This window comes from Mandrillus leucophaeus, unplaced genomic scaffold (assembly GCF_000951045.1).
Source record: "Mandrillus leucophaeus isolate KB7577 unplaced genomic scaffold, Mleu.le_1.0 Scaffold12, whole genome shotgun sequence".
Taxonomy (NCBI): Eukaryota; Metazoa; Chordata; class Mammalia; order Primates; family Cercopithecidae; genus Mandrillus; species Mandrillus leucophaeus.
In genome coordinates this window covers 6,355,597-6,373,162 of record NW_012100320.1, presented here as the reverse complement: position 1 = coordinate 6,373,162, position 17,566 = coordinate 6,355,597, and the positions used below count along the sequence as shown (strand labels likewise).

Sequence of the window (17,566 nt, the reverse complement as noted above, 5' to 3'; positions counted from 1 at the left end):
TGAAAATCCGATGAATTAATAAACTATGCTGCTTCCACTAAGTGACAGACAGTTTTATGGGTAACTTGAGGTTACATTAATAAAAATAAGCTTTGTATGTCTGTTCAATAGGGGCTATAAAACTGTGTATTTCTTTTTTTTTAAAAAAGGATGGCAACAGTATCTGTACTTAAAGAAGTATCTTGACTTTCAGCAGTTTATTAAATCAGGAAAAAGGTTCTGAAGTATGCTTATGACCCTTTGTGTAAATAACGTTTACATAATTTAAACAATTTCTTCAGCTTTGCCGCCCCATCTGCCCAAGGCCCCCAAGTCCCTCCTGTCTCCAAAAGGAAGCAGGGAGAGCCATAAGGTCTCACGGAGCTGCCGAGTTAATGGCATGTATCATTTACATTGAGGGCATGGCATGTTTGTAAACGGGCTCACCACTGAGTGATGAAATGTACAAACGGCTCCGAGAACTCTCCAGCTGGAAGGACGGGCGAATCCTGGGATGGAGGAAAAACATGTCACCAAAAGTCACAACAGTTCCTTCTCTTTCTTTATATTCCCCATCCACCCATGTGAAGGAGCAGTGTAAAGATGAATACAATGAAAATAAGGCCTCACCCAATTAAAAAGACTGTCTTTACCCTATTCCACACATTTAGGTAAAAATGCCAAATTTTAACCCACACATATTTTACAATGGTGAGAAACACGAGAGCTGAGAGAGAGGGGAGGTGAAAAAAGGACAATGATAGCCACAGGGTAGGAGAGAAGGTAGGGAAAGTGTAAATGAGAAATTAATGATTATTTAAGTAACACACAAATGGTCTTGTAATTAACAAAGAGCTGTGAAATTATTCTTGTGTTGACCTTTGTTTCTTTTACTGGATTTGCTATTTATTTACACTTTCCTTTTTACTTACATTTATTTGTATATTCAACTGCCCTTTACTGTTTGCCCCTAATAGAATAATTTGGATCAGATTTTTTTTTTTTTTTTTTTTTTACTTTAATAGAAAGGCTTTTATAGGGAAAGCTGTTTCCTGAAAAGGAATTTCAGCCTATTTGCCAGTCTAGGCAGCCTCCTCATATGAGAAAGCCAGTGAATTAAGGATACAATGAAAAACTCCTAACTTGACCACCAACCAAAACTGGGATGGAGGTGGGAGTCAGTCAAAAAAGCAGAAAACCACACAGCAACAGACCACCACCACCACGCGACACAGAGAGCAAACCTCATTACCGTTTGCAAAGGAAGGCTTTAAGAATTTAGGAGTTTTTCCAAGAATGACAGAGAGCGCCACTGTGTTTATAGTGTAACAGCTCAGGATGTAATGAAATTACACTGCAGAGTACTTTAACAGTCATCTCATTAGACCTACAGTTGGAACAAGAGAGCCACATAAAGTAGGCAGCTGCAAATGACTCCATTCTCATCTATTCTCATTTGCTATTAAAAATACCTTTCGGCGGCTTTTTTCCTCCCTGACATCCCTACACAAAGTGCCCTGCAAAGTATGATACATGCACCTATTTAAATTAACAAAGGAATGACTTATTTTAATCTCACTGTGCTTTGGAGTGCTTTGGCCATTTGGATGAGCAATATATCATTACATACAACCTTCCAGCGCTGCAGGCAAGAAACTCAGAGCATGCAGCATTTGGTGGGAGCCAAACAATTTCTCTAGCACACAACTGTGTCAAATGCATGCATGTATTCATTATTGAGAACGAGAGGAAATAGCTTTGATGTAGTGGAAAAAAGATGATAAAAGCACCTCTGCAATATGCGTGTCATTATCAATGGTGGCAGATAGATACAATTGCACAGCCTCCTATGTGATTAGTAAATATACATATAATTGCTGTGGCCAATTATCAGAAAAATGAGATCGGTAATTACAAGACAGAAAATTAACTAGAACTCTTATTAAGGCTTTGTTTCCAATTCAAACAATTGGAAACTGCTGGATAATACAATTAAATCAAAGGAACTAAGGGGGTCAAGGCAGCCAAAAAACAAAACAAAAAACAAAACAAAAAACAAACAACAAAAAAACCCAAAGAGGCTATAAGAGAAGAAACATGAACAAAATGTTTCTTGGTTTTTGCATATCTGTCTTCTTTGAATTTAATCTATTCATGCAGAAGAAGGGATGGTTAGTAATTCTAAAATTAAAATTCTCATCAGTAGAGAAAGGCTAAGAGGAAAACAAAGGAAAAATGGGAGTGAAATAAAATCTTGCCAAGTTCAAAGGATTACATGCAGGCATTACATAGAGAGGACATGAAAAACGGGGGTGGATGTGTGGCTGATGAAACAGTCCACTCAAAAGAAACAAGACACGAAATAGCATGACAAGTCCTCAATAAAGGTATATAAAATGGCCACAGAAGTCCCATCGGTTTGAAGAGCAAAAATAAAACATGATATCAATTTCAGCTGCAGCCTGTTTTAGGAAAGCCATATATATCACCAAGCCTGTAAGATTCTACAAGGCCCAGTTCAAGAAATGACATTTTACCGTCTCAAAAACTATTAGTAAAAAGATAGTTCAAAGTCTGAGGTGTAAAAATTATGGACTCTGATCAGTGAGGAAGCTTCTCTAAGTCATCGCTTCATGGATTTCTTTTAAGGGTGTAGTACTGAAAGTACCTGAGTAGTAGTTGCTCTAAAATGCAATATTTAGGAAAATAAAAGCCTGCTATCTTAATGTGGTTCCATATTTACCAAGATGGTTAAAATTCTGGACTGGCTTTCTATAAAGATCCGGTATAAAACATGATGCTAATGTGGGCCTCTTCTCAAAGTATGATATCAAAAGTAAATTAATGAATTATAGACTAGCAACATGATGAAGAAGTCATGTAAAAACGGATGAGAAACAAAATGAGGAAATGTGACATTTTGCATGGGTAGTTAATTTTATTTAAGACCTGATATTGTAGCCTGTTAAGTTCCTCATATTATAAAACTAAGGAACACTGGGTGGTACCCATGAATAATTTATTTCACTTCCTAAAATGCCAGCCCAAATCGACTTTGCAGAACCACAGCGAGTGGATTCTCATCTCAGTGGTGCCTGGAAAGAATCACTCATTAAAGATGTGGGGGAAATTCTAATCTCACATGCACAATGCCAGATATTTATTTTTGTTTTAAAATCCATGTCTCCTGCATCCCTCAAGGGAGAATCTTCTGAGATGCAGAAGACGGACTGCTAGGGGGATGGTGAGAATGCCACACATAAACACTGGGCAAAGGCATTTTCTGAGAGTCTCCAACTCCACACAAGTATGAAGGCTGTTAACACTCCAAAGGAAAGCAAATGAATATACCTGAGAGTGTTCTCTGCACTGCAGGACTTGACAGTATACTTTTCTCTTTTTAAAGCAAATAAAATTACAAAGTTAGTTTTGATCAGGATGTGAAAGATCTCCAAGAACCTGCCTATTTTGTTATCTAATTCAAACATGTGAGGAGGGAGGCATACAGTAAATATGCGCTCCGGTTTCACTGTAGCTCACAGGAAGGGAAAGTACCTAGTCATCGGAGGGGTTCAGAGACTCTAGTAAAGCAGTTGCTGCTACATTCCAAAAATGCCCTTTATGAAATATGGGTTCTGGCAAGATGGAGAAATATATTTCAAAAATTTAAATGTGGGTTGAAGAAGCAGTTACACTGAATTCTCAGTACTGGCTGACACTGACTAAATTGTTAATGAAAGTCACTCTCTTTAAGACCTTGGGTGCCATACTTCACCCAAAGGGCTTTTTTTAAAGATGCTTTTCCATTGAACTTCTAAGCACAGAGGTATAGAACGAAGCAGTGGACACAACCTTAACCAAAAGCCTCAATCTGAGAGTCTAGTCTCAAATCAACTTTAGAGTTCTGCTGAAGTGACACAAGCTGGTTCTTGTTATCAAGCAGGCAACTGTTACATAAAAACAGCTGCCATAAACCATTTTAGTAAGCAATTCTGGTCATCAAGGAGGACAGTCTCCAAGCCTCAGAGGTTTCAGTAACTACCTGGTCAGCCCCTTTTGCTAAACAACTGGAACACAAGCATGCAGCACGCTAGAGAACAGCGAAGGACAATAGGAAAAAGTTTGAGTGATGCCTTTGCCTTGTGAATAATGAACAGTTCAAGAAGGTCAACCCATTACAACTGAAACTGATTAATTATTAATTATGCACAATCTATGAGCAAAAGGACAAGTTCAGAATGCTTAATGTATGTTAACTTCAACTGGACTCTCTCTGGGTATTTTGTTATTAGCACTTGTCAGCAAGGTACTCAGGCATAAAAAAAGGCAAGTAGCAGAAAATGTGTGTGTGTGTGTGTGTGTGTGTGTGTACCTGCACACTCAAAGAGCTGGTGGAGGAGACAAGGCAGGAAGAGGTCCAATTCCAACCACAGCTGCTGCTAGTTCACTTACAGAGTAAGTGTGCCAATAAGTATATTTAGTGACCTTGAAAGCAGGCAGATAAGCTGGATATTCCAAACACAGAAATCATCAATGAGAAAAATGCTTTCAATAGTCAAGGAATATTCTTTTTTTAAACTATAACGTATCTTGGCTTTAGAATAATCTGTGTTATTAATCTACCCTCCACCCTGCAACTCCCCACCCCCACACAAGTGCATGTAAAACTGGTAAAATCTGAATAAGATCAGTGGTTTGTGTCTTGCATCTACGACAATTTTCTATCTACAGTATAGATACTGTACTATACTTTTTTTTTTTTCAGATGGAGTCTCGCTCTGTCACCAGGCTGGAGTGCAGTGGCATGATCTCGGCTCACTGCAACCTCTGCCTCCTGGGTTCAAGCGATTCTCCTGCCTTAGCCTCCTGAGTAGCTGGGACTACAGGCGTCCGCCACCACGCCCAGCTAATTTTTGTATTTTTAGTAGAAACGGGGTTTCACCATGTTGGCCAGAACGATCTCCATCTCTTGACCTCGTGATCCACTGGCCTCGGCCTCCCAAAGCGCTGGGGTTACAGGCGTGAGCCACCGCGCCCAGTCGATACTGTACTATACTTACGAGATGTTACTGTTGAGGCAAACTGGGTGGAAGGTACACAGGATCTCTCAGTATTATTTCTTACAACTGCATGTAAATCTAAAAATTATGTCAAAATACAAAGTTTAAAAAGAAAAGGTAAGGGACAGGGACTATTTTTAAACAATTAGATGAGGCCTAGATTCTTAGTAGAACTCTGCTTTGTATAAGGGAGAACGCTGGCATAAATACTCAACTGGAAAAAAGTTAAGGGCCCTTTGCTTAAAAAAATATTCCTGAGGACTATATTTTTGCTTGTAATTCATAATTAAAGGTGACAGTGGGACCTGACAATAATGTGGTGATTAATTCAGACACTGATAAGGCATAACATAAAATACTGTGTAAAAATGATACAATCATTTATTATTCATTCATTCATTCAAGAGCTTTTGTGGGCATCTACCATGTGGAACGCAATGAGCCTGGCATTGTGGAATCACTGATACTTAATCCATATCCTCAAAGAATCTATGTATTGTTCTGAGGGATAAGATGTGCACTCCTAATAACCAGCCCTGCAGGATGGAGGAAGTGGCCACATAAGAGGGCCAAAGCTGGGCACTCAGGATGAACAGGGGGGCACTGAGGTTTTGGTTCAGTTTGACTGGTAGAAGTGAGTTCACAAACGAGGGTCATGGGGAGTAAAGTAAAAGAGTCTGCAGCATGTGAGATACCTTATTTGCTCCCCTACTTTCTTCTTTCCTCTCTCCCAGACAGCACCTGAGGGTGGGAGGGACCTTGAATGTTGTAGTCTGGGTCCTGTTCCCTTCTCCTTATACAAAACAGACATTCCTTCAGACCTTATGCATACTGGCAGTAAAGCAAAGGAAGATAGGACAGCTTCTCAAAAATCGCAAGGCATTGGCTGCACTGGTGAATTCTGAGGTCAGTTGTACTGTGGTTGGATTAAACCAGCATGGCAAATTAAATGAAACATGGCCAGCCCTCTAACTTTTTTTAATAGCCCACTTCTAGACTTTGGTGTCAAGCCACCAAGCCAACAGGTGTTCAACATCAGAAAATCATCTGTAGTCTGACCAATATTGAGAGTCATGCTCTATATTTTAAAAGTAAATCTTTTAATTCATGTCTGACGTTCCTTTGGCCTGGCCCAACAATGTCTACTCTTAGGCACTGGGATTCATACTAATTGGCAAAGCTCTGTTGGATCACTGCATTCTATCCTCAGTGCTGGGATCAAAGATCATTTGTAATTCTAGGGGCTTCATGCCCGGCAGGATAGCGTTTTGCCTGTCAGACCCCAAATTGGTTTCTGATCCTCCACTGTTCACTGCCTTAGAGTAGCATCTTTATGAGACAACTGGCAGAACCCATAGGGCAAATCTGTACTTGCCTGGGGAGAAAACCGAGTTTGGTTTTAAAAAAGAAAAAATCTAAAAAACAAAAAAATGAAAACAACTGGACCCTCACCTCTAAGGATCTTCATAGAAGCTAATCTTCAAACCAAAAACGACCTGTCCAAGGTGTACACTAATGTGAGATTCTGGGAAATCAGCTACATTTTCATATTTTAAAGGTCCTCAGGGTTCATATCTGTACATACCTGCTGTAACAGAATGTAGATGGGGGGAGAAAAAAGCAGTCACATGTTATCAGAAGGAGAAAGGTGGGAAAGAGATGAATAGGTGCTCCTGGTCTGAGAATGGGTCTCGCTTAGAGTGAGTAGCCATAACTACATAGCAGATTGTATGAATTCAATCAATGCTTGTTAAAACATTGACTTTATTTTAAAATGTGGCCACTCCATGAAGGAAAATCAGCATTTTGACTCTAAGTGTATTTTTGATTTCATGATGCAGATAGAACTGACCTACTTCTCGGGGTGTTATGAGGGAAAACATCAGGGTGAAAGCAAGGCTTTGAACTTAGGAAGGCTGGCAGATGACATACCAGAGAAGAAAGCCTCCAACCCTGCTCAGCTGGAGAACAGAAAGCCCGCCTTTTACTCATCCCACTCCACATCAAGTCTTGAGCAGAGAAAGTGAAAGATGATTCAATTTCCACACTGGGTCACCCCATGCTGTGGGCTGCCAGGTGTGACAAATTACATATGTGGGCATTTTGGTGTGAAGTTCTGTCCACTGGGTCTGGGCTGACAGTAGCAGCTCATTTAACTTGTCTCAGATGGGCCTGGAACCATGGGGTAAAGGCCTGAATTTTTGCCACTGAAAGGCCCATCCTATCCATAAACCCTTCAATCAAGGAGGACCAGCTGTTAGCCAAGTGAACATCACTACCAGATGGCTTATAAAAAACAAAATATAAACGAACAGGTCTAAAGGAATCTGTCTCTGGGTAACTGAAATTTGAGATTATAGAGATTTTTTTCCTATTTTCTTTTTCTCCTTAATGTGTTTTGGAAGTTCTTCAGTATTGGGATAAAAGAGAAGAGAAATGATCTTTGTCATTATTTGTCAAAATGGACTCTTCATTTAGTCTGCTTGTTTTTTTTTTGGTCATTTAAAAGATTTATATTTACTTAGAAATGTTGTAAACATATGGTAAAGATCTTAGTGTTTTATAACATTTCTTGAAAATAGGTGAGTGGAGAAACGGAAAACAGATTAATCTTTTAAACTGTATTTATAATTGCTTCCTTTCCAAAGCCAATGAACATCTTTTTTCTCTTTTTATTTTAGGTCTCTTTTTGGTCATCAGCCATAGTGCACAGCATTTTTTAGAGGTGCCTACAGGAACAGTACACACATACTCACACACTAACATCCACACACATCTCCCTTTTCAGTGGTTTAGTCACAGCAGCAAAAAACATACTTGTCTCATACCGAAGGGATTTCATTCACAAAAGTAAAACCTGTTATTGTCCTCTTTCTCTGCAGCCTCCCAGTGCATTTCCTGCTTTTCATAAAACACTGCTGCAAATAATCAAGCATGACCACTGACATCCACAAGATTGAGTTTTAGGAACCATTAAATGAGCTCACCCTCGTGGGAAGTCTCCTGCTCAGGCTGGTCTAAAGGTAATTATTCAGCAATTCCTACCTGTGCTTTTACCTTGTTCCTGTACAGTGTTTGAATTTCATACATTGGTCAGGTCAACTTTTTTCCTCAAGAAAAGTCCAGCTATACATGTTTGATCCAGTACCTAAATTAGAATATTAATATACACACTGGCATTTCACCTGGTTCTACAGAAGTGCTGATTAAAAGCAGTCTAAAAGGCAGATCATAAACTATATTAAAAACAAAAGAGAAAAATCTAGGAGAGAAAAAAACCCTTAATAGGTACCCAAATGAAAAAAAAAATTGATCTTTTCATAGATAAAGAGTTAAGATGGAAACATCTGAACCACATCCACACACTGTTGAAGTACAAGAACCTGGCAGGTCCGTGTCCCGAAAAACCAGCAAGCCATAACACTATCAAGTCAGCCTCTGAGAACTCACTGTAAATCCAAAGTCCACATCACCATACTGTATGTCCTCCTGAATGTTCACTCGACTGTTAGTTAAAATAATTGCTACCATTTGCCACCTGCACTGCCAGCTACAGATAAGGGGGGAAACAGAACTACCAGTGGCTGCATGTATGAGTGTTGGCTGTATTTGCCTACACATTTTTAAACAAATTCAAAGGCTGCTTCAGCTTCAATTCAAAGGCTGAGAATTATACATGAAACTGTGCATACAATAGACAGACAGAAGGGAATTTAAAGCTGGTTTAAGGAGACACTACACCAGTTTAAAATTAGTTACTATGAGGGGAACAAAGGGAAAGAGGGAGGGAGGGAAGAAGAGGAAATGAAAAAAATAGAACTACATACTGTGAAATGAACAAGTTCAGTTAGAATGTTCATCAGGATTTGGAAAATCATAATGCCATCTGCTACTCTGGACCTCAAAACATCAGGGATCTCGTGGGCCCAGACGTTTCCATTTCCAGGAGGAAGGAAGGAGCTTACACTCCCTGGAATGCTGCCTCCATTCTGGAATGGAGGCAACACCCCAGCCGACCAGTTTGGAATCTCTTTTGAGAACATTTGTACCGCTCACATACACATTTTCCCTGGTTTAGAGAAAATTAACAGCCGGCAAAACGATTACAGCAACTCGGCAGTGAAGCAGAGCAGTGCCCCCAGCCCAAGCTGCTGGGTAACTGACCCTGGCATCCAACTTGGGCTCAGGGTGTGTAGGTCCCATCATGGTGGATTAAATGAGCATTGTCCTATGGCTGGGTAAGACTTCACAATAGAGCAACACATGTTAAATGACAGCAGCCAAAACTGGCCCCACCAGGCAACTGCCCATTCACAGAACGCTATTCACAGGCCTCCACCACCAAGAAATTAATTCATTAATAATACATCAGGCTTCATGGACGATTCAAAGGAACACAAAGCTACTTGTTCAACGACTGCCTAAAGATGCAGAATTTTTTCTGGTTAAAAAATCCCCACAAATCTAATTGACTTACTAAATCAAAATTATAGGGATGTTTATGATAATATTTGGGTTAGTAAAAAAGAAGAAATGGATGAGGTCTATTGGCTGCATTCACTCAGTGCCACTTGGAAATAATAAAAATACAGATTTTTTTCAGCAAGTTAATAAAATCTAATTTTATATAATTGTGTGTTTAAAAAAAATTTTTTTTTACTTCAAGTGACTTTGTACATCCTTCAGACTATGAAGAAAAAATTTTCTTATAACTTGTTTCTTCTGTAACATTTTGTACTCACTTCTTTCTTACTCCTCCCTTCTGACAACTCATAAATATGAATTAAATATAATTATAAATGAACAGAACATTAACTTTTGGATTACTGCTGTGTTTTGGTAGAATGTTAATGTCATTTCTAAAGAAACAGTTATTACCAATAGAACAAGTAATTACTAAAGGAATCCTGGCCTTAATACTAACCTATTTTCAATTTTCAAACCAGCCAAACTGAATTAATTTAAACACACTGGACTTTTCAAAGAAGGTATCAGATTTCTAAAGATTGCCTTACATAAAAGAGGAATATCAGTTTTCAGGATCCCAACAATATATTCCCAACAATTTGAAACACAGGTCTAGCTGACAATACCACTGAAAGGACAAGACTATTGTGTGCATATGGTTGTATTAACTTACTGAGTTTCTAATGCCTCAGTCATTAACTAACACAAGCTGCACGTACCATGAAATCCCACATCACAAAAACCTGTTTGTGGGAGTGGTTAGAGCTAGACACTGTGGTTGGACACTGTGGGTCTGCAGGTCCTGTCTCCCTTTAACCACCTGCAGTTATGTGCTGTGACAGGAACAGGTCATCCTTGGGATGCTGGGAATAGGAGGGGGATGGTATTCCTTTTACTTCTTGCTAACTTCAGAAGCCAGAATCATGGTAAAGTCTCTCAGGTAAAAGATGAGTGGATATTAGTTCCTCTGAAGTTGGTTAATCCCATTTTTTTCTTTTTTTTTGAGACACAGTCTCACTGTCATCCAGACTGGAGTACAGTAGCATGATCTTGGCTCACCGGAACCTCCACCTCCCAGGTTCAAGAGATTCTCCCACCTCAGCCTCCCAGGTAGCTGGGACTACAGGCACGTGCCACCATGCTTGGCTAATTTTTGTATTTTTTTTGTAGAGATGGGGTCTCACCATGTTGCCCACCCTGGTCTTGAACTCCTGAGCTCAAGTGATCTGCCTGCCTTGGCCTCCCAAAGTGCTAGGATTACAGGCGTGAGCCACCACGCCTGGCCTAACCTCACTTTTGAATTTCTAGGAGGTATTACTAGGCAATCATTCTTGCCATCAGCATCCCCCACCCCCCAGCACCAGCTATTTTCATAGCCCAGTGGCTTCTCAGGCACCCTGCCTAGGAATGAGTGATTCTACATGAATGAATTTTTTAAGATAACACATTTAAGGGCCAAACTTATTGTATTTCAATAGAAATCTTTCTAAAAGGATTCACGTTCCTCCACGCCAAATTAAACAGAGTATGCAGAATAGAATTCAATTAACTGAAAGATGTGGGGTCATTCATATGAACAGCAAAACTGAACTGAGTTGCAAAATACCTATGACCTTTGAGCATGTCTGCAGTGCGGAGTTGTCTTCTTTCACAGCTTTATTAAAAACCTCTTCCTTTGATGCCAAAATGTTCAGTGGTCACTTTTTACTTTCTTCAAATCAATGATAGTATAATGTAAGGAGCCTTACCCTTTGATTGTCACTCAGTTTCCTTGTCTGTAAAATAGAGTGTGTGGGGAAAGAATGTGACATGGGGAAACACTGTGTAGACCATAAAGGTTAAGGTAGCCGGGCGCAGTGGCTCACGCCTGTAATCCCAGCACTTTGGGAGGCTGAGGCGGGCGAATCACAAGGTCAGGAGATCGAGACCATCCTGGCTAACAAGGTGAAACCCCGTCTCTACTAAAAAAAATACAAAAAATTAGCCAGACATGGTGGCAGGTGCCTGTAGTCCCAGCTACTCGGGAGGCTGAGGCAGGAGAATGGCGTGAACCCCAGAGGCAGAGCTTGCAGTGAGCTGAGACTGCGCCACTGGACTCCAGCCTGGGTGGCGGAGTGAGACTCTGTCTCAAAAGAAAAGAAAAAAAAAAAAAAGGTTAAGGCATCATATATTCTCTGTCACTTTTTGGATTTGTATTTCTGAGGTCTTGAAAAAACAGGTGTTGAGATTTATGCATAAATGTCATTTGATGAATATTTACAAGAGCCTACAGGATGTTAGATGCGGTACTAGAAAGATAGAAATAAAATGTCTAGGAACTTAGAGTCTAGTTGTTAAACTCATAATTGAATCTGGAGCAGGAACGAATATGGTTTTGAATGAGGTGCTCGATGATCTCTCAAGAACAGAATGCTAATCATCTCATCCCTTGAACATGCCTCTTTCCGTGTGCCCCATCTCAGGAGGGTACCACCATGCACCTGACTGCCCAAGTCCTGTGATTCATCCCTGAACCTACCTCCCTACCCTCCCTTATAACCAGTTACTTACCAAATGCAGTTAGTTCCATCTCCTAAATACCCTTCAAACACACTAAGGCTGTCCTGATTAAATCCCTCCAATTTCTGATCGGAACTACGGCTTCCAATGTCCTTTCCAATCCATCTTCCACAGCTCTGCCACAGTGATTTTTCTAAAACACAAATCTGGCTATGTTGATCTCTTGCTTAAAACTCTTTCAGTCTCCCCATCCTCCCTCCCCTACAAATCTCTCTCAGCATGGGGTATAAAGATCCTTCAAAATGTGGCCCTTGGTTCATCTTGTAATACTTGCCCAAACACCCCAGCCATACTGAACCCCCTGCAGGGGCCTCAGATCTCTCCAAGGCTAACTCTTATTGGCTATCCTTCAGTCTCGTCTCTTCTACAGAGCTTCCCTGGTAGCTCCCGTCTCCTCCACTGAGTTGTCTCCTCTGTTTTCCCAGCACCTTGGCCACACTTTAATGATAGAATTTATATGGCTACAAACATCGTTAAATACCACATCGTAAATACCCATTTATGTGAGTGGTTGAAATGACAGTCACTGTCCTCTGAGAGCCCAGGCCATCAAGTCTCATACCACTTACACTACCTGCAGTTTAGTGATCTGCATATACGACTGTTTACTTGTCTGCCTCCCTAATAGAGTAGCGGCTCTTGAATGGTGGCAAGAGCATCTTATTCACTCTCCATTCCCAGTACCTAGCTCTGGGATTAACACAGGTTTACAGAATGACTTTTGGGCTATCATCAGTGGTTTCCAAACTATAATCTATGGAACTCTTAGCTCTCTTATGCAGGTGTGTGGGAAAGGGGGTGGAGATCTAAATCTCCCATCCTCTGGCCAAATCAAAATAGCTTCATGTTCATCTATTTTATAGGTTGGGTTTTTGAGCAACATAAAGGGGTCAAGCGCTTTTAGAAATGTGTGAAAATCAACTACTGTACCAATGGGAAGATACAATCTGATTTGCAAATGTCTTTTAGAAATACTATTTTTTATGCAAATAAAAACCACAATGAAATGTCAACTCATATTTTGTTAGGATGGCTATTATAAAAAAGTCAAAAGGTAACTAGGGATGGTGAGGATGTGGAGAAAAGGGAACCCTTATACACTGTTCATGGGAATGTAAATTGGTACAGCCATTATGGAAAAATGGCACGCAGGAGGTTCCTCAAAAAACTAAAAATAGAACTACACTATGATTCAGCAATCCAACTTCTGGGTATATATCTAAAGGAAATAAATCACTATCCTGAAGAGACATCTGCACTGCCATGTTCACTGCAGCATTATTCACAATAATCAAGATACGAAGACAACCCAAGGATCAGTCAATAGATGAATAAAGAAAATGTGGTATGGATACACACACCAAAATGGAATCTTACTCAGCCTTAAAAAAGGAAATCCTGTCATTTGCAAAAGCATATGAACCTGAAGGTTCAGACAGATGAACATGCTAAGTCAGTCAGACACAGAAACACAACAACTGCATGATCTCACTTAATATGTGGAATCTAAAAGAGTTGAACTCACAGTAGCAAAGTAGAAGAGTGGTTACCAGGGGCTTGGAGGGTGCGGGAAATGAGGAGGTGTTTGTCAAAGGGTACAAACTTACTTTTATAAGATAAATATAGCATGGTGATTTTAGTTAATAATCCTGTATTATATATTTAAAATTTGCCAAAGGAGTAGATTGTTAAGTGTTATCACCACACACACAGACACATACACAGTAACTGTATGTGGGGTTGGATATATTAGTTTGATTGTGGCAATCCTTTCACAATGTATATGTTTATCAAAACATCACATTGTACACCTTAAATACATACACTATTTGTTAATTGTACCTCAATAAAGCTGGGGAAAAATATAACTTTCACATTCCACAAGGCACAACTGTATTCAAAACTTACGTGTATCTTTACTTTGTCTCTTATTTCTTTCTTCTTGTTCTTGATCAAAGAAAGCAGCATAAGAAGAGGGTGAGAGAGAGAAAATGTTGCCATATAGGGGCAGTCTCCTTCAATCAGGAACAGGTGGTTTATCCTAGAGTTTATTTGGAATGCATATGATACTCAAAACACAGTGTCCCTTGTAGGAGCACTGTAATAATGCCAGGGTTCTGGGCCAATAGAGAGGTAGCACTGTGGCAAGCCACAGCTCTAGGAAGAGGCCTTTGTGCCTAGTGTGGGGGAGAGATGCTGGCTTTCTCCATTAGGTTTGAGAAGGACTAAAGTGGATTTGCTTAAGATGGAAACAGACTTTCTTGACAAAACCCCCTGAATTCAACAGCTCATCATTACAAAATCCCACTTATAAAAGTGTATGTCTTCTGCAAGTTCTTATGACTCTAACCATAAAACTTAATGAAGACATAAGAGAGCCTCCACTATTTACTTATCTGCCTGGCTGGCATATGCACATCATTGTGGTGGTGCTAAAAAGAATCATTATTAATAGAGACAGTCATCTACCCTACCAAACACCTGGACTCACAAGAGGCCTCACATGGACTCTCCACTTGGACGTGGCTCCCCTGATGCTTTCTAGAAATGCTAGTGAAGATGACCAGTGGTGGAAGGAGGCACTGTTTGATGCCAGCCCAGCCTGGATGCTCAGTGAAGAGGATGGAAGTTAACCACATGGCTAGACACTTCTACCTATGTGAGTCAGGCTGACTAAGGGGCAGCTAACATTTCTGTTCTAGAAGAGGGTGACACTGAACAAAGTGGGATGAGAAAATGGAGGCCTGGGAAAGGGAGGAGAAAAATGAGGGAAGAGCTTCCTTTATAACAATATCACTAAAAAGCCTCTAAAGGCCGGGTGTGGTGGCTCACACCTGTAATCTTAGCACTTTGGGAGGCTGAGGCAGGTGATCACTTGAGGTCAGGAGTTTGAGACCAGCCTGGCCAACATGGTGAAACACCATCTCTACTAAAGATACAAAAAAAAATTAGCTGGGCGTGGTGGTGTACACCTGTAATCCGAGTTACTTGGGAGGCTGAGATGGGAGGATTGCATGAACCCAGGAGGCGGAGGTTGCAGTGAGCCAAGATTGTGCCACTGCACACTTTAGCCTGGGCAAACAGAGCAAGACTCCATCTCAATCAATCAATCAATCAATCAATATTTAATAGCTAGCTTCTAAGATTCTCCCTCAGTCTCATTTCTCCTACTACCCATCTCAATAGAACTGTCTTAGAAAAAAATACAGATCTCAACATGTCAGACCTTCCAATCATCTCCCTTGGCTACAGGGCAACACCTACGCTTTTTGGTACAGCATTTGAGATGCTCCATGTATTTTTTTCTAGCATCACTTTGGGCCAACTATTCGTCTTCAAAACTGCCTCACACTTAGACACCTATGGTTGTGTCCCTCCCTCTGCTGGGACAATCTTCTCCCCACTTTCATTTTGTGAATATCAAGGTATTTCCAAAGTCTAGCTCAAATATCATCTCCTCTCTGATGCTTTGCTAGCTTCCCACATCTTCCAACCTTGCACAGCACTGTTTACATGGCTTTATTATCGTTTTTAACATAATGAATCAAATCTATTTCATGAGTTTGTCTTCCACTAGATCATGAAGTCATCCAGCACAGGGATTTATCCCGGCACCTGGTAGAGATCACGATCCAAGCAGGAGCTCAATAAATGTCTCTTGAAGTAAATAAAAACACAAATTTTTCTAGCTGTGGTAGTCTTCTATGAAATGGAATGTGGTTTAAGAGTGTCTTTTCTTTTCTTCTGCTGGAGCCCATCCTATCCAGCCAAGCAACTAAACTCAGGCCATCACAGAGAAACTCTGCTTTCTATTTTTCTCTTTGACATTGAAAATTTAGAGACAATTCACAAAAAATAAAATTCACCCTTTTAAAGTAACAACCCAGTTCCAAAATATTTCTACCACCCTAAAAAGAAACCTTGTACCTATGCTAGTCATTCTCAATTCCCTTCTCCCCTCCAGTCCCTGGCAATCACTAACTCATTGACTTCCTGTCTCTATGGACTTCCCTATTGTGGACATTTCATAGAATATGTGGCTTTTGGTGTCTGATTTCTTTCATTTAGCATGTTTTCAAGGTACATTCATATTGTAGCATTTATCAGTACTTCATTCCTATTTATGGTCCAATGTGAACTTCTGGATTCTTTTCTACATTTGGGCTATTATGAATAATGCTGCTATGAACGTTCATGTATAAGTTTTTATGCGGACATATGTTTTCCATTCTCTTGAATGAGTATTTACCTAGAGGTGGAACTGCTCAGTCATATAATTGTTCTATGTTTAGCTTTTTGATGAATGGTCAAGCTGTATTCCACAGCAACCATGGAACCATTTTACATCCCCACTAGCAATTTATGTGGGTTCCAATTTCCCCACATTCTTGTCATCACTTGTCATTTTCTGTTTTTCTTTTTTTCTTTTTTTTTTTTTTATTACAGCCATCCTAGTGGGCATGAAGTAGTGTCTCATTGTGGTTTTGATTTGCATTCCCTTAATTAATTGTTGAGCATATTTTCATGTGCTTATTGACCACTTGTTTATCTTCTTCAGAGAAACGTCTATTTAAATCCTCTCCCCATTTTTAAATTGGGCTATTTGTCTTTTTATTTATCATTGAGTTGTAAGAGCTCTTTATATATTCCGAATGGCAGGCCTTTATCAGATATACAATTTGCAAATATTTTTTCCCATTCTGTGGGTTGTCTTTTCACTGTCTTGATAGTGTCCTCTGACACACACAAGTTTTTAATTTTGATAAGGCCCTCCTTTTGTTTTTGTTTGCTTATGCTCTTGGTGTCATAGCTAAGAAACCATTGCTAACCTAAGGTCATGGAGATTCACATCTATGTTTCCTTTTGAGAGTGTCATAGTTTTTACTCTTACAGTTAAATCTTTGATCCATTTTTTGAGTTAATTTTTGTGTATGATGCAAGGTAGGGGTCCAAATTTATTCTCTTACATATGGATATCCAGTAGTCTCAGCACCATTTGTTGAAAAGACTATTCTTTTGCTACAGAATGGTCTTGGCATCCTCATCAGAAAACAATTGACCATGCATATATATTTCTGGACTTTGAATTCTATTCCATATGTCTATCCTATACCACTACCATACTATCTTGATCAGTGTAATTTTGTAGTAAGTTTTGAAATCAGAAAGTATAAACCTTGCAACGTTGTTTTCTTTTTTTTTTTTTTTTCAATGATTGTTTTGGCTATTCTGAGTCCCTTGCATTTCCATGGGAATTTTAGGATTAGTTTATCCATTTCTGCAAAAAAGCCTACTGGGATTTTAATACGATTACACTGAATCTGTAGATCAATTTTGAGAGTATTTCCGTTGTAACAATATTAAGCCTCCCACTTCATGAACATGAGATTCCTCTCCTCTCCTTTTTCCTTTTTGTGTTTTTTGAGAGGGTGTCTTGCTCTGTCACCCAGGCTGGAATGCAGTTATCTTGGCTCACCACAACCTCCGCCTCCTGGGTTCAA

At 39.8% G+C, this 17,566-nt stretch overlaps 1 protein-coding gene across 2 annotated transcripts in view; it reads right to left on the bottom strand.

Annotated features, from left to right (window-relative positions):
• Window positions 1-17,566, bottom strand: part of MAP2K5 (mitogen-activated protein kinase kinase 5) — a 261,608-nt gene that overhangs the window by 37,617 nt on the left and 206,425 nt on the right. For both annotated transcript variants that reach the window (XM_011968648.1, XM_011968652.1), the window contains one exon: window positions 427-488. In XM_011968648.1, the coding sequence (XP_011824038.1) occupies window positions 427-488 (62 nt within the window). The remainder of the gene's footprint in view (window positions 1-426; window positions 489-17,566) is intronic.